This window comes from Palaemon carinicauda, chromosome 23, assembly GCF_036898095.1.
Source record: "Palaemon carinicauda isolate YSFRI2023 chromosome 23, ASM3689809v2, whole genome shotgun sequence".
Taxonomy (NCBI): domain Eukaryota; kingdom Metazoa; phylum Arthropoda; class Malacostraca; order Decapoda; family Palaemonidae; genus Palaemon; species Palaemon carinicauda.
Window position 1 is genome coordinate 113,612,214 of NC_090747.1, and position 22,500 is coordinate 113,634,713.

At 33.1% G+C, this 22,500-nt stretch overlaps 1 protein-coding gene across 1 annotated transcript in view; it reads right to left on the reverse strand.

Moving 5' to 3' along the window:
• LOC137617745 (protein bark beetle-like) overlaps positions 1 to 22,500 on the reverse strand; it is a 165,699-nt gene that overhangs the window by 42,373 nt on the left and 100,826 nt on the right. Inside the window, 10 exon segments of the mRNA XM_068347742.1 lie at positions 89 to 186; positions 3,951 to 4,073; positions 6,745 to 6,939; positions 9,259 to 9,485; positions 10,049 to 10,212; positions 11,080 to 12,608; positions 12,967 to 13,124; positions 14,834 to 14,925; positions 15,651 to 15,889; positions 19,085 to 19,289. Of these exon segments, the coding sequence (XP_068203843.1) occupies positions 89 to 186; positions 3,951 to 4,073; positions 6,745 to 6,939; positions 9,259 to 9,485; positions 10,049 to 10,212; positions 11,080 to 12,608; positions 12,967 to 13,124; positions 14,834 to 14,925; positions 15,651 to 15,889; positions 19,085 to 19,289 (3,030 nt within the window).

Genomic DNA, 22,500 nt, shown 5'->3' on the forward strand with positions numbered 1-22,500 from the left:
AACAAAAAGGGTTTCTGGAAACCTGAATTGGTAACACTGTATTAACCAGAAAGCCAAATAGACTGAAACAGAAATAAGAACCACTTACTGAAATATGAATGGTGACTTTCCTCTCTTCGCCTCGCAGGGTCTTTGTGATGAACACCTTCGGGACGTTGACAGACAGCTGAATCTCCGTCGGGGATCCTGCAAAAGGATATGAAGAATTGAGTCGTCAGATATTCATTTCCTCGAGGGAGAAATTGAATTAACAGAGAATATTCTTTTTGAAATTCAGGATTTGTAACAATGTTGATGAATTGAAAAGAATGTTCTATTATCATCATCATTGATATTATCATTATTTAACTATGGAACATTTTTTTTTACATGATCATAGATTTATCTAATTGAAACAAATCACACAATATAAAAATATGTCTAACACCACTTTTGAATATTTAAATATTTGTAAAGCACAAATGAATATTGAGTATACATTATTTGAAAAATAACACCTGAGTAGCATCACATTGACAAATAGCCGGGCCTTCTCCATTATTATTATTATTATTATTATTATTATTATTTGCTAAGCTACAACCCTAGTTGGAAAAGCAGGAAGCTATAAGCCCAGGGGCCCCAACAGGGAAAATAGCCCAGTGAGGAAAGGAAAAGTAAAATGTCTTAAGAACAGTAACAATATTAAAATAAATATTGCCTATATAAACTATGAAAACTTAAAAAACAAGAGGAAGAGGAATTAGATAGAATAGTGTGCCTGAGTGTACCCTCAAGCAAGAGAACTCTATCCCAAGACAGTGGAAGACCATGGTACAGAGGTTATGGCACTACCCATGGCACTACCCATTGTGAAGCTCAATACAACACAGTATTCTAGAAGTTTTATCCCAGCTGTGACCAAGTCGTGGAATGATCTTCCTAATCGGGTAGTTGAATCGGCAGAACTTCAAAAGTTCAAAACTTCCAGCAAATGTTTTCATGTTGAACAGGCTGACATAAATCTTTTTATAGTTTATATATGAATATGTTTTGATGTTGTTACTCTTTTTAATATGTTTGATTTAGTTGTTCATTATTTCTCATATCATGTTGTTTATTTCCCTATTTCCTTTCCTCACTGGACTATTTTTCCATGTTGGAGATCTTTGGCTTATAGAATCATGCTTTTCCAACTAGGGTTATAGCTTAGCTAGTAATAATAATAATAATAATAATAACAATAATAATAATAATAATAATAATAATAATAATAATAATAATAATAATAACAAAATGTAAGGACATATTATCATTTCATCTTTTATTTCCTTAAAAATTATATCGTTAATAAATCTACTTATTACAGCAATGACCATGGAAACCCTGACGTAATGAGATGGTCAAATTAAATTAAGTACACTAATTAATTAAATTGTCAAATGAGCCAAATTAGAGAAGGTATTGCCAAGACAATCTTCAATTATATCTCCTTAATAAATCCTAAATTAATTAAGTCCTCGATAATCAAATATATAATTAAATATATGAAAGATCTAATTTAATGTTGTTACTGTTCTTGAAATAGTTTATTTCATTTGTTCGTTACTTCTCTTGTAGTTTATTTATTCCCTTGTTTCCTTTCCTCACTGGGTTATTTTTCCCTGTTGGAGCCCTTGGGTTTATAGCCTACGGCTTTTCCAACTGGGGTTGTAGCTTAGATAATAATAATAATAATAATAATAATAATAATAATAATAATAATAGTTATAAAAATAACAATAATAATAATGATGATGATAACAACAACAACAATAATAATAATAATAATAATAATAATAATAATAATAATAATAATAATAGAATCAATGTAACTTACTTAAGTAAAACGGGTGATGAAAATGAAAAAATAAAATATTTACGATAACTTCATTAGGCCTACCGAAGGCAAAACACAAAAAAATTATCCACAATGAATAAACAAAAAGAACCTAATTATGACGCTATGATCTAAAATGTAGAGATTACCCGAATCTCTATTGTTAGGGCAATTTAACCAGAGGGGGAAAATAATACTTAGGCCTAATTTCATAAAATGGAAATTATCCAGGAAACGCATCCGATTTTATGCTCATTAAGTAGGCAGCGTTCGCTTCACATGATTATGCAATTACATTAGGATTCAAACACTTGTTTTTCCTGGGTAAAACACGACGACTTTGCTTCGGGCTGTGATGTCATTAAACCTCTGTATTTGATGTACAGTTATTCGATTACGCAATTGTGGCATTGCTTAGAATACTGACGTAATCAATTAGTAATTCAACTTAAAAAAAAAAAAAATGTAGACATTCATTCGGAGGTAGTCTATGAGCTTATTAATGTTTAAGCCAAGATGGTTTACTCCACATCATTTTTCAAATTGCATTAAGAATTCGAGTGTATATATATATATATATATATATATATATATATATATATATATATATATATATATACTGTATATGTATATATATATACTGTATATATATATATATATATATATATATATATATATATATATATATATATATATATATATATATATATATATATATATATATATATATATAGAAAACAATAAACGAACCAGCTTTACAAAATGATGTTATTAAACCACATTCTTGATATACAGTTAAGTAATCAAGCCAATAAAAGAAAAGAATAAAATAGAGTCGTAGACGCTCCTCAGAGCCATATAATTGTGAAAATACATTAAAAACAATTACTCACATATTTTTCTTCAAAAAAATAATAAACTAATTACCTTTACAAAACGAGGAAATTAACCCAAACTCTTAACATAGGCTTTCGTAATTAACTCGATACTTGACGTGTGGCCAAAAAGAAAATAGAATATGCTCGTCGACACTCATCAGAGCCATATAATTATTGTGAAATTCCATTAAAAATAATTCAAATATATTTTCAGAAAACATTAAATGAATTAGCTGAATAAAATAAAGGTAATTAACCACCACTTTTATCATCCATTTACATAATCAGGCCCATATTTTGACGTGTGGCAAAAAGAAAAAATAGAATAGGCCCGTAGACATTCCCCTGGGTGCCTACGTTTCCAGTTGAACCAAATTTAGGCCATATAATTATTGTGAAACTGCATTAAAAATAATCAAAATAATTTCAGAATATACTAAACGAATTAGCTTCGTAAAATAATGTAATTATCCTCAAATCTTGGCACACTGTACAGTTATGTAATTAAGCAAATATTTAACGTGTGGCCGAAAAAAGAAAAGAGAATAGGCTCGTCGACACTCACCTGGTGGCTACGTTTGCAGTTACACCACATCAGGACAATATAATTATTGTAAAATTGCATTAAAAATAATCAAAATAATAATTTCAGAAAATACTAAACTAATTACCCTCATAAAATAATGCAATTATCCCCAAAATCTTGGCACACTGTACAGTTATGTAATTAAACAAATATTTAACGTGTGGCCTAAAAAAGAAAACAGAATAGGCTCGCCGACACTCATCTAGTGGCTACGTTTCCAGTTAAACCACATTTAGGCCATATGATCATTGTGAAACTGCATTAGAAATAATTAAAATATAATTTCAGAAAATACTAAACGAATTAGCCTCGTAAAATAATGTAATTATCCCCAAATCATGGCACACTGTACAGTTATGTAATTAAGCCAATATTTACCGTGTGGACAAAAAAAGAAAAAAGGAAAGAGAATAGGCTCGCCGACACTCACCTGGTGGCTACGTTTGCAGTTACACCACATCAGGGTAATATAATTATTGTAAAATTGCATTAAAAATAATCAAAATATAATTTCAGAAAATACTAAACGAATTAGCCTCATAAAATAATGTAATTATCCCCAAATCTTGGCACACTGTACAGATATGTAATTAAGAAAAGAAAAGAGAATAGGCTCGCCGACACTCACCGGGTATTTCGATGTAATCCTGCTGCCTCAGCTTCATCCATCCAGTTAGCTCTCTTTGCTCAGCTCTCGTTAGAAAAGGGTTGAAATGGAGTCCCGACCCTCCATTCTGCTGCAGATTGGATCCTGCGAAAGGCACAGAATGGAATTCTTTCATTGGAGATAACTTGGCGAGGGAAAAAAGAGGGAGATATATATACACACAAACATTTCTTTATCAGCTTGCGTTCTATTTTTGTGTTACGGAATGGGCCAGGGTTTTAGCGCTTCGATATTCGGATGTGCGAAGGAATTTTTTTTTTTTTTTTTTGTTCTTTCCTACTTTAATTTATGTACCTGATAACGGGTGGCTCGAAATAAAAAATAAATTGCAGCCTCATTCCGTTTTGAACACTATTTTTTTTTTATTTATGTAGCTGATAAGGGATGGTTCGAAATAAAAAAAAAATGCTGCCTCATTTCATTTTGAACACTTTATTTTTCATCTTTTTTTTTTTAACTTTAAGTTATATACCTGATAACGGGTGGCTCGAAATAAAAAATAAGTTGCTGCATCATTCCAGTTTGAACACATTATATTTATCAATTTATTTTTTAACTTCAAGTTATGTACCTGATAACGGGTGGCTTAAAATAAAAATAATAAATTGCTGCCTCATTCCGTTTTGAACACACAATTTTTTTTTCTTTTCAACTTTAAGTCAGGGGGGCATAAAAAAAGTAGCTGCCTCATTACATTTTAAACACATTTTTTTTTTTCCAATTTTAAGTTATGTACCTGATAAGGGATGGCTCGAAATAGAAAAAAATAAATTGCTACCTCATTCCGTTTTGAACACACTATTTTTTTCTTATTTATGTACCTAATAAGGGATGGCTTGAAATAAAAAAAAAAAGAAATTGCTGCCTCATTTCGTTTTGAACACTATTTTTTCTTTTTTTCTTTTTTTATCCTTTTCAATTTTAAGTTATGTACCTAATAAGGGGTGGCTCGAAATAAAAAATAAATTGCTGCCTCATTCCGTTTTGAACATACTAAACATTTATTTATGTATATTAGCGTAAAAGCTAATTCTTTTATGTATAATCAAAATTTTTCTTTTTTTAAATGTTTTTTTTTCTTTAAGTAACATTTATCTATGAAAATTATGGTGAATATTCTAATGGTAACATTGACGTAATACGGTTTTTTTCTTAAGTTCGAGGGCAACATCTCTTATAAATTCCTAATTATTTACTAAGTCAAATTCATCAAATTAAATCAATTCTAATTTATAATTATTTGCTGGGTAAAATTCGTCACATTAAATGAATTTTAATCTATAACCATTTACTAATTAAAATTCACCAAATTAAATCAATTTTAATCTAGAATTATTTTCTAAGCAAAATTCATCAAATTAAATTAATTTTAATCTATAACTATTTTTTAAGTAAAATTCGTCCCATTAAATTAATTTTAATCTATAATTATTTTCCAAGTGAAATTCGTTACATTAAATAATTTTAATGTATATTTTTTTACTAACTAAAATTCATCAAATTAAATAAATTTTAATCTATAATTACTGTATTTACCAAGAAAAATTCATCAAATTAATTATAATCTATAATTATTTTCTAAGTAAAATTCGTCACATTAAATCTAGTTTAATCTATAATATTTTACAAAGTAAAATTCATCACATTAATTCAATTTTAATTTACTGTAATTTACAAAGTAAAATTCGTCGCATTCAGTCAATTCTATTTCGATCGAAATTAATTTAGGGACTTCAAAAAACAATACCCAAAAAAAGCATTTCACAAGCAATTTCTTTTAAAGAATAATACAACAAAACTTAATTTTATTTGATTTTAAAAGGAAAATCCAAAACCCAACAGGTAGTTGATTGTATTTTAAAAACCTAACAAGTAGTTTATATCCTATAAGAACGTACGGAATCATTATTATTAAAAAAGAAAAAAAAAGGAAAAAATTAAATAACATAGCATAACTGTACTCGGCACATAATTTTATCCTAAAATAACGAAATTACTGTTATTAAAAAAGAAAAAAAAAAGAAAATAAATAAATAACAGCATAACTGTACTCGACACGTAATTTTTATCCTAAAATAACGAAATTATTAATATTAAAAAAGAAAAAAAAAAAGAAAAAAAAATAAATAACAGCATAACTGTACTCGACGCGTAATTTTTATCCTAAAATAACGAAATTATTAATATTAAAAAAGAAAAAAAAAAAGAAAAAAAAATAAATAACAGCATAACTGTACTCGACGCGTAATTTTTATCCTAAAATAACGTATGAAATTATCAGCAAAAAATTGAACAACAAAACTAATGATGTCAGAAAGATACAAACTAGAGGGGCACTCAGTAGAGCGCAGACCTCTGCCGCAGCAGCTTATTTCTCGACCTTTTGCTTGACCTGGACCTTGACCTTTAACCTTAACATGTATCAATTGGCGTGGATTTTCATATACTCAAATATGTACCAAGTTTGAAGTCTCTGTGACAACGATGTCCAAACTTATGGCTGATTACGTGAATTGAACATTTTGCTTGACCTTGACCTTTGACTTTGACCTACCAAAATTTAATAATTTCCAACTATTTACATAACAGTTAATCCCTGCTAGTTTCATTACTCTACGATTAAAATTGTGGCCAGGAAACTGTTCACAAACACACACACATTCACACACACAAACAAACAAACACACATAGAGGGAGTAAAACATAACCTCCTTCCAACTTCGTTGGCGGTGGTAACAAAGACCGAATATCCTACCTGTGATATTAACACCAAGCTGCCGGAGGCTGATGCCATGCCTCTTGTTCCTGGTGAAGGAGCATCCTTTGAAGATTCTGGCGTCGGGATTCCCTATGGCGTACTGGTTGCTGTAAAGGACTCCTATGCCGTCGTGGGAGTTGTCCCGCACAGAAATGTCCTGGATAATGTGGTGGTGGTAGTCGATCTGTAAGGCTGGTAAGAGGAAGGATAACTATAGAAGGACGAAGAGATGAACGAATTCTTTGTTGTGAGAATAATGTTGGGATTATTCGTATTCATATTTTTGTGATGATAAGATGTAAGTTTTTGGAACTTTATATAGATGAACAAGTTATTATTAGGCTTATTACTATTATTATCAGTATTACTATCATTATCATCATCACTATCATAGCTATCATGACATTATTATTATTATTATCATTGTAATTATTATTATTATTTAAGCTACAACCCTAGTTGGAAAAGCAGGATGCTATAACCCCAAAGGTTCCAAAATGAATAAATAGCCCAGTGAAGAAAGGAAATAAGGAAAAAATCAACTATATGAGCAGTAATAAACAATCAAAATAAAATACTTTAAAAACAGTAACAAGATTAAAACAAATCTTTCATATATAAACTATAAAAATAAACTTATACCAGCCTCTTCAATATAAAACATTTACTGCAAGTTAGACCTTTTGAAGTTCCACATATTCAACTACCCGATTAGGAAGATCATTCCACAACTCGCCCACAGCTGGAATAAAACATCAACTGCGACATTTATTGCCTTCCAGAAACTAGACCACTCCGAAGTCACTTCCTGGAATTGCCTCAATGTATAAAACACTTCAGCCAAAGTTTGACGTAAAAGCGGAAAACTAGACGGGATGAAAAGACCTCTGAACCAGCCACTATTTGCTTGGCAAAACCCGGAGGGAATTCGCGGTTACATAATGGACCGCGAAAGGACTGCAAAAAGGAGTTTGTTTGGCCCTGAGGACTTCGACAGGATTTCTGAAGGAGCGAGGCGAAATGGTGTTTCATTGTTTGAAAGACTCGAGTCCTTTGTTTTAGAAGGCCGCTGTTTGGTTTAAAAGGTTGTATATTATTTGTAAGATATGATTAGATGCTTTTATTTATAAAATGTTGTATGTATAGGTATATAATTTTTATTGCCCGAAATGGAATGGAGAAAATATTGCCACTTAAAAGAAAAAGGCTAGCAAACTTGGAGAGAGAGAGAGAGAGAGAGAGAGAGAGAGAGAGAGAGAGAGAGAGAGAGAGAGAGAGAGAGAGAGAGAGAGAAAATCAATGTAATGAATAAATAAATATATATACATATATATACACTCATATATATATATATATATATATATATATATATATATATATATATATATATATATATATATATATATATGTGTGTGTGTGTCTGTATATAGGTAGTAGGTTGGACAGGGCACCAGCCACCCATTGGGATACTACCGCTAGAGAGTTATGAGGGTCCTTTGACTGGCCAGACAGTGCTACATTGAATCCTTCTCTCTAGTTACGGTTCAATTTCCCTTTGCCGACACATACACTGAATAGTCTGGCTTATTCTTTACATATTCACCTTTGTCCTCATACACCTGACAACACTGACATTACCAAACAGTTCTTCCCTCATGGGGGTTAACTACTGCCCTGTAATTGTTCAGTGGCCACTTTCCTCTTGCTAAGGGTAAAAGACTCTTTAGCTATGGTAATCAGCTCTCCTATAAGGACACCCCAAAATCAAACAATTGTTCTCTAGTCTTAGGTAGTGCCATAGCCTCTGTACCGTGGTCTTCCACTGTCTTGGGTTAGAGTTCTCTTGCTTGATGGTACACTCGGGCACACTATTCTATCTTATTTCTCTTCCTCTTGTTTTGTTAAAAATTTTATAGTTTATGAAGGAAACATTTATTTCAATGTTACTGTTCTTAGAATATTTTATTTTTTATTTCCTTTCCTCACTGGGCTATTTTTCCCTGTTGAAACCCCTGGGCTTAGAGCATCCTGCTTTTCCAACTAGGGTTGTAGCTAAGCAAGTAATAATAATAATAATGATAATAATAATAATATATAAATATAATCAGTATATACTGTATATACACACATATATATATACATATTTATATATATAAATATATATGGAGAGAGAGAGAGAGAGAGAGAGAGAGAGAGAGAGAGAGAGAGAGAGAGAGAGAGAGAGAGAGAGAGAGAGAGAGAGAGAGAGAGAGTTAACATAAAGTGTCCTTTTAAGCATGAAAACAGTATATAATACCTAATAACAATACACACACACACACACACACACACACACACACATATATATATATATATATATATATATATATATATATATATATATATATATATATATATATATATATACACACACACACACAAAGATGCTGACACCATCTCCAGCAATGCAGCCTCCTCCACGATAACTCCACCTTAACAACAATCTAACTTCCAGACACGAACTTAACGTACCAGGCTTGAACGCTCTCGTGGTATAGTCCAGCAATCCAGCTTTCTCGATGATAACTCCTTTAATATAACTCTCCCGCGCAGTCATGCCCAAGCGTATGCCCGCCCAAGTTCCCGGATAGCAGCGGATGCCGACGTCCTCGGTGTGGGCGCATGAGTTCTCCAGCTCCCACGCCTCGTCACTCTTGCATTTGGTGACGTCCGTGTCGAATTCGTCACATTGGATGTTGCTGTGGGATGCAATTTGGTGAATTTAATTTTTTGAGGGATGTAATTTTGGCGATGTAATTTTTTTGAGGGATATGATTTTGATGATGTTATTTATAAGAGGGATATAATTTTGGCAATTTAATTTTTATGAGGGATATAATTTTGGCCATATTTTTTCAGGGATATAATTTTGGTGATGTTAAATTTTTTAGGGTTATAATTTTGGCAAGTTTTTTTTTTCTTTTTTTTTTTTTGATGGATATGATTTTGGCGATGTAATTTTTCTAAGGGATACATATACATTTAATAAAAGTAATGAAGATTTTTCATGAGATATTACTGAAGAAGTCACATTTGGAAATATGTATTTGAAAATAAAGGGATTAATAATTATCTTTTTGGGACACTAACAGAAAAAAATATTCACATTCTTTATAAATTAAGAAATTAATAATGATCCAAGTTGGGATACAATTAGAAATTAAATATTCAAGTACTCTCACAAATTGACTGTTGATAAAGAAATCAGTTCAACGGTAATATAAATCCAAGTAAAAAATCTGAATTTATTTTCTTAACAAACCTCAAAATGATCCTGGCGTCTTGTCCATCAGGTGGCATGACACCTGGCTCCAGGTACCAGTCTTCGGGGTTCAAGACATACCCCATCTGGTGGCAGACGATCGCAGCAGCGTCCTGGTTCCATCCATGGTTGCACACAGTTCCCCAATCGCCATCTTTGTATACCTGGTATAAGGGAGGAGAGGGATTATCAGATTTGTTGGGAAATTTGTTTAATTTGCTGGCACTGAAAAGGTATAAGGGAGGAGAGGGATTATCAGATTTGTTGGGAAATTTGTTTAATTTGCTGGCACTGAAAAGGTATAAGGGAGGAGAGGGATTATCAGATTTGTTGGGAAATTTGTTTAATTTGCTGGCACTGAAAAGGTATAAGGGAGGAGAGGGATTATCAGAATTGTTGGGAAATTTACTTAACTTACTGGCTCTGAAAACATTACAACTTAGCAAACATTAAAACATTACAATCACTCTTTGTCCTTCCTTCTACGGGTCTATGTGAATGTTGTTGATTTATATATGCACAGTAGAATACTTTCATGATTTATAATTCATGAAAATTTTTATACGTTTCTTGTGGTTATTTTGTATGCCCCTTAATCTTCTTTACCTTTATTTTGTTTTAAAAAAATGCATCTTGGTTAAAAAAAACATCATGCTTCTAATAAGTTATCATGGCACTTTCATGTACAGTCGCACACAGGAATTCCTGGTACACCTCACTCTGAGAATGTACATCCTGTCACATCCTTACTGCAAGGCGAGTTCCTGTATCTAATGCCACCCACTACCTCTGACATCTCACCCTACAGCATCTATTGGGGAACTCGTCGCACAGTAACGGTGTGGCAGGGTGTATTTCCTCAGAGGGAGGTTAGCCAGTAATTTCTGTCTAACTGTACATACTACAAAATACCAATTTCAAAGGTAATTAAAAATATGGGATATTTAAACAATAAAATGAAAATCTTCTATTAGTAAAAATCGTATAACCTTTAGAAAGAAGTTATCAAAGAGATTAAGATTGCAACATACCATGAGCCTCCCTTCCATGTCATCCCTGCCTCCGACTAACTTCACAGGAATCGTAGGACCTTCAGTTTTATTCAAGGCATCTTGCAATCCTGTCATATTGAGCGCTGTTTGATTCGTCACTATCATTTCATCTTCCCCGAAGAGAGGCGCCGTCAGCATAGCTTGCTCCTTCATAGTTGTTCCGAGCAGAGTGAAGCGAACGGCATTGCTGCCCGAGCCCTCAGTTCTAAGTAAGCCAGCCACCATCATGCCCATACCCTCGGCAAATTCAAGGGTGGTGCCAAAGGCTATGGTTAAGGTGCCAGTGCCATGCACATAGATATCTCTGGTGACAGTATAAACACCATCGTGAAGGGTGATTTCCCCATTCACCTCTCCGCCTATGATGTGGTCATCTTCCCGACTGAAGAAGTCAGGTTCACTCATCTGGCCTTGTTCGATGACTGGGGTGTCTACATTGTTGCTGACCAGCAGGTAAGGATGGAAGATGATCACAGCCAGATTGTAGCGATCTCTTCGGTCGAGAATTCGGTCGAATATGACCCTTTCAAACTTGCTCCCCAGCCAGTTATATGTCGCGTTGATGGGCTTACTCTGGTCTGTTGTATGAGAGCTGATCTCGTAAGTCGACTGTGGATTCTCAATCAAATTTCTGAAAATGGCAATGTTTGGTGATCCTACGCACAGCACACCCGACGAGCGACTCCTCGACGGGAAGTTGCTATAGAGCTCTTTGACTATGTTGTTTTTTATTGTGTTCTTCTCCACGAGCAGGCTTTGGTCGAGGCCTAGGATCGAGAGCGATAGTCTCAATACAAACCATCCTGTGTTGTCTCGGAAATAATTCCTGAATATGCGACCAGAGAAGGGCAAACTCTGTAGCTCAACCTTGTCGTCATTGTAGATCATGAGAGTACCACGATCATTTTGGTGGAATTCGTTGTATTCCAAATTGAGGTCCATATTGACAGCTGGAGAGATATCAACCGCCAGACGGTTGTTCATCTTAAACAAATTCTGACCAATTTGCACTACTCGCTGTCCTTTGTCTTTGAGCCAACAGGATTCTATTTTCAAAGCAGCTTTGAGACCTTCGGTAAACGTATTCCCACTAATATTAACGAAAGAATTCTTACAAAAATTACCGACTCTGACACCGACATCTAAATTGCCGCTGATCGACGAATAAGCAACGCCCGTCTCATGTCGAATGCTAGATTCTAAGCCACTTTCATTGAACCAGATGGCCACTCCTCGCAGATGGTTGTCCTTGATTGAGCTCCACGTAATGTTCTGGAGACCACCTTCGTATGTGACGTTGACGCCATCACCATGATTACTGTTTATGGTTGAGTACGTCACGTTGACGTCACCTGAGCCTCCTTTCACGTTGAGACCTGAGCCAAAGTGACTTCTGGTCAGGTTGGATTTGTTTATATGCACGAGACTCCTCATGTTTTCAAGGGCAACGCCGTGGCCGCTGTTTCCAGAGATGAAAGAATCCTGCAGGCTCACATCGAACATCTTATCTGTGAAATGTCATGAACAGAAATTGAAATGTAGGTGTTATAAACGGGTAGATGTAATGAATTTTATAGGTAAAACAGAACTTTTTGAAAGATGAGAGTATATAAGCACCAATATTTACAGTACACATACATTGGATTAAAAAATAGTATTATTAGCGTTAACTTTCAGTTAATAGCTAATGGCATTGTTCAGCCCAAAAAGAATATATTTACATTCAGGAAAAATACTAAAATAAAAACTAAAGAAGAATTTTTCTTATGAACCCAATCAATTATTTAAGCTTTGAAGGATCTATAATTCATTTTCTGTTCTGCTTCTAAAGCTATAAATTAATCAGAAACGAGCTTCCATACTCACATTTGCTTGCCACCACTTCCATGAAGACGAAGGCAAATTTGCGAGCCTTAGCCTTAACCTTGATCCAGATGCTGTTTCCCCTGGAAACGACCGACGCTGGATACGTGCCGTTTTTGACGTCGAATCTCGTCAACAGTTCGCCCCATTTTTCTCGGTCCCTGGGAAGGGAATTATAGATAAAAATAAGTATTATAATGATATTCTTAACTCTTTTCCTTTTGGGGGGAAGGGGAAGTAGTAGAGGTAGGGAATATGGGTAGGAAAGGGGGATATCGTTAATTTTTCTCGGTCCCTGGGAAAGGAATTATTGATAACAATAAATATGGGAATGAGATTCTCTATCACTTTTCATTTACAGGGTAAGGGGGATTGAAGGTGGTATGGGATGAGTTGGGGGAAGGGGGTAGAGGTAGGAAATGGAAAATTAGAAGGGGAAGGGGATATCGTTAGCCTTAAAGAGATGTTGAAACCGGAGTCATTTTTACACACAAAGATAATATGCCTTAAGCTCAAGACCATGTCCTTGACCATTATAAAATGTATCAAGTCATAATATGTATAACCTATGATAGTTATTTTCAATGTGATTTAGGTTCCTGACATTCTATAAAAAAAAGCTATATTTTACCCTACATTTCTCAGAAGTTCCAGAACTGCCAAGGCTGATACAGTATGTATAAGCAATGGGTTCTTTACCAAAATGTGTGGTTCCATTTCAAGACGTTTCACTAAAAAAAAAGTTACATTTCACCAAAAACTAACTTATCTTGGAAGTTCCATCACCGCCAAGGTTGATTCCTACTATAAAGGTAAACTGATTCTTTGCGACAAGTGATTTTCATGGAAGCTCTTTACCAATAAAAAAAATATCCATCAGAGAAGAATGGTCATAGAACTTTTATCAAATAAGTTATATTTTACAAATACAATAGATTATCTCAGATGTTCCAATACAGCAAGGGGTGATTCCTATTACAAAGGTAAAACCATTTTTAGCTACAATTGATTTTCAAGGAAGCTCTTTATCAATGAAAAAAAAAGCACAAGTAAAATTATTCTAAACAACAGGAGACTTTCAAAGAAGCTCTTTACAAAAAAAAAAAAAAAAAAAAAAAAAAAAAAAAAAAAAAAAAAACAAGAATGGTCAAATAGCAGGTGTCAAAAGAATGATATTTTACAAAAACACTAATATATCTCAAATGTTCCAATACAGCTAAGGAAGCGCTGTACCAATAAAAAAAAAGTCACATGTAAAATCATTCTAAGCAACAGGAGACTTTCAAAGAAGCTCTTTACAAATAAAAAAACGATCAGAAAAGAATGGTCAAAGAAAATTTATCAAAAAAAAATTACATTTTACAAAAACACTAAATTATCTCAGATGTTCCAATACAGCCAAGGCCGCTTCCTATGACAAAGGTAAAAGTATTTTGAGCCCCAAATGATTTTACGGAAGCTCTGTACCAATAAGAAAAAAAAAACACATGTAAAACCATTCTAAGCAACAGACTTTCAAAGAAGCTCTTTACAAAAAAAAAAGAAAAAAAAACAACACGATTAGAGAAGAATGGTCAAAGAACAGGTGTCAAAAGAAAATATTTTTTACAAAAACACTAATTTATCTCAAATGTTCCAATACAGCTAAGGTTGCTTCCTATTACAATGGTAAAAACCATTTTAAGCCACAAATGATTTTACGGAAGCTCTTTACCAATAAAAAAAAAACACATACAAAATCATTCTAAGCAACAGGAAACCTTCAAGGCAGCTCCTTACTAATAAAAAACGGTCAGAAAATAATGGTCAAAGAACAGTTATCAAATAGCCTTCCAGGTAAAGGATCCTACCTGATATATTCTTCCCTTACCTGACTTCAACACTGGCAGATCCGTCGACTTCAGATTGCATATATGAGAAGTGAACGGTGAACACGAAATCACTCTTGCTTATGTAGAAGTTCTGAAAAGTTAAAAACAGAGGATGATTACAACTAATTCTGGGGTTATTCTTTTTGCTTTTTAATGAAATTCTGAAAAGTTAAAAACAGAGGATGGTTACAACTATTTCTGGTGTTATTATCTTTGCTTTTTAATGTAGTTACTCATTTCATTTTCATTTTAAAAACAACTGCAGAGATTTCTTTTACACAATAATGTGTCTATTAACTAATCGATGGAGCCATACAACTATTTACGATGCTGGAACTTGGCTTTTAATAAACATAGGTTTTACAAATAAGATTTAAATTCATATTTATCGTAGATTTTTATCTCATTATCAATTTATTTTAAATACCTTATATTCCATTATTTTACTTTTTTAGCATTGATATAAATATTTTTTTCATCCCCAAATCTAATCGAGCCAGCTCTGTAAAAGTCGAGCTAGACTCATTGGGTAATAAATCTTTTAATAATAAATAAAATTGGCTTACTCTCTATAAGTTACTGGACAACAGCTGGCTAAATCACAACCATACCTTAACAGCACATATTCCCACGCTGTTAGATATTTTACCCGTTAATCACTGCGGTTCATACCTGGCTATAGAACGTATTAATTTACTGTACGCATTTTTAATACCTCACGGTGGTTAACCCCGGACATCTGTAACGAATTAACATGTGGAGCAAGTTGAAGCATTTTTCCTTCATGAGACTTTTTTTCATCTTTTTTATACTTACTCTCTCACAATTAAGCTCAGTGAAGGCGAAGCTATCCTGCCTCGCCACCGTGACGATAGGATAAGCTTGGTTGGGGTTGGAAGCTCCAGCGCAGAAGTCCTGGAAGGCGTCCGAAGCCGATCGGTCGGGCTCCCTGTGATGGAAGTTGTACTTGACGCCGTCTGCGTGGTTGTCGGACACGTCCGTTGATTTGTCGATCAGAACTGATCCTGTGGAGGTGTTCACGTAGATACCGTATCCTGGATAGAGAAACATTGGTTTTATGTCGTTGTGGTCATCAATGAATCTATGAAATAACTAAAAGAAATAAAGTGCAGAGAACGATATTTTTTGTTAGAAAAAAAATACGTTTTACGTCGTACTAGTTTGTAACTAATCTGTGAAATAACTAAAAGAAATAGGGACACAAAACTATATTTTTTTTTCATAATTTTCAAGTTTAAAGAATATAGTTCTCAAATACAGTATCACTGATTTTGGAATAGTTATATGTGTTCTTCGATTAAAATTTTGGAACTTTACAGAATTTTAATATAAATTATTTTATTCATTGTGCCCATAGTATTCTTGATTTTAATTATGTCGAGGTTTTAAGGTCATTAAGACGTTGGTTGTTCATTCTATATTGTTTTTTAACTTATAACTACAGTGTTGGTAGCATTAATAAGGGTAGAAAAATGCTACATCATTAGTGAGGCCCATAGTGGTCCTAGTAAATTGAATGTACTATTAAATGTAGTAGAACTTTAAAAGTTCAAACTTGCAACAAATGTTTCTATGTTGAACAGACTGGCATAAGTCTTTTTAGAGTTTATATATGAAATATCTGTTTTGATGCTGTTACTGTTTTTTAAATATTTTATTTTAATTGTTCATTACTTATTATATCGTTTATTTATTTCCTTATTTCCTTTCCTCACTGGGCTATTTTCCCTTGTTGGAGCACTCGGGCTTATAGCATCTTGCTTTTCCATCTAGGGTTGTAGCTTAGCTAATAATAATAATAATAATAATAATAATAATAATAATAATGATAATAATAATAATGATAATAATAATAATAATAATAATAACAGTAGTGGGAGTAATAGTAAACAAAATCATCATCACATACACAGTAATACTAACAGAATTAATCAGAACTATTACCATTAAAAATCACAACTATCATCATAGCAGTAGCCAAAAAAAAAAAAAAAAAAAAAACTACAGAATTTATCATAACAGTATTTGCACCAGTGTTCTAAACCATTATTAAAGTAGTAGTGATACTGGCATAATTTATCAGTATCAGTAGTCAGAACGACTCTTAACTGTCATCATAGTAGCAACATTAAAGGAATGAGTCATAACAGTAGTAGTATTAGTAGCATCGACTTAAGCTGACCTAATAGTAGTGGCTAATAAAATAATCAATAGTTATAAAAGTAGTAGCAGCTAAGAGTATCCTCAAAGAAGTATCTATTAAAAAGAGCTATTCATAACAAAATCCTAAATAGCAACTATCATATTCACAAGAGAGTAGTAGATCTTAAAACAGAATTTGAGGGTCACTTAGTAGAGTACAAACCTCCGCCGAGGCAGCACATTTCCCGACCTTTTGCTCGACCTTGACCTTTGACCTTAACATGTATCAATTGGCGTGAATTTTCCTACACTCCAATATGAACCAAGTTTGAAGTCTGTAACAATGATGTCAAAACTTATGGCTGATTACGTGAATTGGACATTTTGCTGGACCTTTGACCTTGACCTTCCAAAACTTAATCATTTCCAGTTTTTTACATAACATTTAACCCCGGCAAGTTTCATTCCTCTACGATTAAAATTGTGGCCAGGAAGCTGTTCACAAACAAACAAACAAACATACAGGAGCTAAAACATAACCTCCTTCCAAATTCGTTGACGGAGGTAATAAGTAGTGTAGCAACATCCAAACTACCATCATAGCAGTAAATATAAAAAACATAGTAAAAGTGAAAAGCATTTCTGTTTATTCGTGCATTTGTGGACAAAGTCTGTAATATAGATAATGCGATTTGCCCTATTAAGTACTTCACGGTCAACGCGGCCCAGAATTGCTAATGACATCAGTTAGGAGTAATTAACGCAATTAAAATCACACACCGTATTAATAAAGGTCCTAATTATCTATAAACTGCATTAATGAAGCTGCAAATTATGTATTTATTAGCTTTCCCCCCTTTTGGAGGTGACGCCATTTTGATTAGCTGATGAACTAATGGAATCTCTTTATATATTAATTTATTCTTATGATTTTGTTTAGCAAATTATATCTGATTTGTTTCAATACTTATCAAGTGAAAATTGTTTTATTCCTTTCCTTTTATCTTAAAAATCATAAGTTATTTAATTGATATTTCTTTATGAAAATGATATGCATTCTTGGCAAATTAAAATAGTCATAAAATTATACACCCTAAAAACCTTTTCTTTGAAAGCATGTTTTCCTCTTCTGACGCTTTATAAGAAAGTATATATATATATATGTATATATATATGTATATATATATATATATATATATATATATATATATATATATATATATATATTTCTGTAGTAAAAACTTGAATAAATAAATCATGTCAATGGATCATACAATAATCATATCTCCCCTATATAATAAAGAGCAAGTGTCTGTGTGTGTGTATATATATATATATATATATATATATATATATATATATATATATATATATATATATATATATCGTTCCAATCACGCTGAGATGTCCCCATCCCTCGAGTAGAGGGAGAGAGAGTAGTCATACCCTGGTCAGAGGGTGTGCGTCTACATGTGTCTGCATATCTATATAAATATTTAGCCGTCCTTTTTTGACGGGTCGCGTACACAAGTATGTGATATTTACGCTGCATAATGAAAGTAATCAACGGCAACGAAAAGGGCAAGAAATGCAATGGGATTTGTTATGTTTCATCATGATATTGAAAAAGTAATAGAACTAAAGGGGCAGTCAGTAGAGCGCAGACCTCCACCGGGCCAGCTTATTTTTCGACCTTTTGCTTAACCTGGACCTTGACCTTTGACCATAACATGCATTGATTAGCGTGGATTTTCATACACTCCAATATGAACCAAGTTTGAAGTCTCTGTGACAACGATGTCCAAACTTATACCTGATTACATGAAATGGACATTTTGCTTGACAGAGACCTTGACCTTTAAGCTTGACCTTCCAAAATTTAATAATTTCCAGTTTTTTACTCAACAGTTAATCCCTGAACGTTTAATTACTCTACGATTAAAATTGTGGTCAGGAAGTTGTTCTCAAACAAACACACACACAAACAAACACACAAACAGGGGCTGTAAAACATAACCTCCTTCCAACTTCGTTGTCGGAGTTAAAAAGTTAAAAATGCAATAATATGGAACTCCAAACACCCTTACCGTTATTGCCTTTGATAGAAGCTCCCTCGACGTGAACGAAGGTTCCCGGCAACGTGACGTTGATGCCGTTGAAGGCATTAGACGAAATGCTGATGTGGCTCAGTCTGGGTGGGACTTTGCGGCTCATGATGGCCGATTCGACCTCCCTCTGCGGCCCCATCCCAGCGTAGTCGATGTCCACGTAGCTGAGGATGGATTTCGAGACCTGCAGGAAGATTTAAAATTTTGTTTAGAGGAAAATATGTTATAAAATTTATAATAGATTAGATAATATCAAGGAAAACCATATTTCATACACCATAAATGGTACTTGGATATACAACCCGAACAAAGATATAATATATAATGTAAATATTCTTTAGAAGAATATAATATGTTGTAAAATTTATCATAGATTAGATAAATTCAAGGAAAAACAATATTTTATACACAGCAAATGGTAGTTGGATATATAACCTGAACAGAGATATAAAATATTATGTAAATCTTCTTTAGAAGAAAATGTTATAAAATTCATCATGAATAACTTCAAGGAAAAACAATATTTTATACACAGCAAATGGTAGTTGGATATATAACCTGAACAGAGATATAAAATATTATGTAAATCTTCTTTAGAAGAAAATGTTATAAAATTCATCATGGATAACAATATTTTATACACCACAAACGATACTTTCCTACACAATCTAAGAAAAGAAAATAAATAATATACAATGTACTGTACAGTTGGACACAGTAATTCCTGGTACACCTGCTCCGAAGATGTGCACCAAGCCACACCCTTACTGAGCGGCGAGTTCCTGGGTGTAGCCCCGCCCACCATCTCTTCCATATCCTAGACTGTCTTTTTGGTTACTCACCGCGGAGTAAGGGAGTGACAGGGTGCACTTATTCAGATCAAGGTGTCTCAGGCACTCCTGTGTCCATTTGTACATTATTACATACAAGATGCTTTGTATTAAGTAATTATTAGTACAATATAACGTAACAGTAATGTTTTAAAAATACACAATATTCTGAGACTCCTTTACCCAAAGCAAACATCAAACACGTCCCTGCAAGCAATTTCAAAACCATCTTTTTTAAAAGCAAGATATCAGGTTATCGACGTAAGAATCCTGAACCTGAAAATGCCTTTCTGCTGAAATCCTAGCTTCTGGTTTTGAAACCTGCCAGTCAAATCGGTTCAAAAGCTTAGAGGAAAGAAATTAGAACCAACACAGGCACGCTATGACTCCCATGAAAGATGAGGAAATTGATGCTGTGGGCTGACATATGAGTGATGATTGATTTGAAATGTGGTCTTGGTATTTTTAAGCACAAAACATTCACATTTAAAGGTTTAAATGCCTCTCATGAATGGCAGAGGCGAGGGATAGTGACATATATATATATATATATATATATATATATATATATATATATATATATATACTGTATATATATATATATATATATATATATATATATATATATATATATATATATATATATATATATATACTTTAAAGGCTGAATGGTATAATATCTTTTAAGAAAGTAAGACAGATGACAAGAATTGACAGAAAAGAAGAGTATCGAATGTTTTTTGTTTTTTTAATCGAAAATGTTTTGGCCATAAGTATAGAATGGGTGAAAAGGGTAGATGAAAACATTGTATTTACACAGAAATAATATGAAGAAGAATAAAGGGAGTCCCGAAGAGGGACTGAATGAAGTTCAGGAAAGATTTTAACAACCCTTTTGCGATTATTTTAGTGAGCAAATATATTGAAAATAACAATAAATGAATGATTACTATTTCAATCTCCACTTCAATTCACAAGAAATATTTCCTTAAGAGAAAAAGAAAATTAAAAAATCTCGTACTTGAAAGAGATACTTGAATATTCCCTCCGAGCAGATCGGACCTCTACAACTTTTTTCAGCAAAGTGCCATTCCAAAATCGCCCTCCACCCCACCTCCCACCCCGCCCCCCTTTTCACAAGTTGAACTTGGAAGCTGAAGGGATAAGACCAAGATATCTGATGTCTTCATTATCTATAATAACTTAGGAATTACAGCCAAAGTTGGAATCCGACCCAAAGTATTTTTCTTTTCCCCGAGCAAGAGGAAAACTGATGGAAAATCTCTTCGAAATTGATGCGAGAAGGAAAATGCGCAGGTCGAAATGGGTAATGAGGAAATGACACAGGATTTTCAAAGTGAGGAGATCAGGTATCTTGCTTGAGGGTACACTCGGGCACACTATTTTATCTTAATTTTCTTCCTCTTGTTTTTTAAAGTTTTTATAGTTTATACAAAAGATATTAATTTTAATGTTACTGCTCTTAAAAAAAAAATCTTTGTTTGTTTCCTTTCCTCACTGGGCTATTCTCCCTGTTTGAGACCCTCCGCTTATAGCATCCTGCTTTTCCAACTAGGGTTGTAGCCTTGCAATTACTTAATTAATAATAATAATAATAATAATAATAATAATAATCGTATTCTGGGGGATTTGTGAATGAATTCTTTTTGACCTGAAGATGTTTAGTCTTTTAAAGTAATCTGTATTCTAGTTCATCAAGTTATTAGAATAAAGTAGTTTCACAAATTGTTTAGTGTTTTAGACTAATCTTGATTCTATTCATAAAGTTATCAGAATAAAGTAGTTTCACAAATTGTTTAGTGTTTTAGACTAATCTTGATTCTATTCATAAAGTTATCAGAATAAAGTAGTTTCACAAATTGTTTAGTGTTTTAGACTAATCTTGATTCTATTCATAAAGTTATCAGAATAAAGTAGTTTCACAAATTGTTTAGTGTTTTAGACTAATCTTGATTCTATTCATAAAGTTATCAGAATAAAGTAGTTTCACAAATTGTTTAGTGTTTTAGACTAATCTTGATTCTATTCATAAAGTTATCAGAATAAAGTAGTTTCACAAATTGTTTAGTGTTTTAGACTAATCTTGATTCTATTCATAAAGTTATCAGAATAAAGTAATTTCACAAATTGTTTAGTGTTTTAGAGTAATCTTGATTCTATTCCGAAAGTTATTAGATTAAATTTGTTTCACAAATTGTTCAGTGTTTTAGAGTAACCTTGACTCTATTCCGAAAGTTATTAGAATAAAGTGGTTTCCCCGATCTCCCTCAGATACATTTTTCTCGTAAGTTGTAATCCTGTTAGAGAATACGTTCATAAATGTTTACACAAATATGAAAAAAACTCAGTGTGATATTCTTATCTACAAGAAAATTGATACCGCGAGATGTTATGAATTTCAGTTTAATTAGTTCTGGGATGAAATACCGCGTAACTCGGCGGTTAGATCTTGACGAGATCATGAAATACATACATAACACTAGTAGTTCTTTAGATATGTCTAAAAACACCTAAAACAAGAGATCCCAGACACGGGTCTATTGT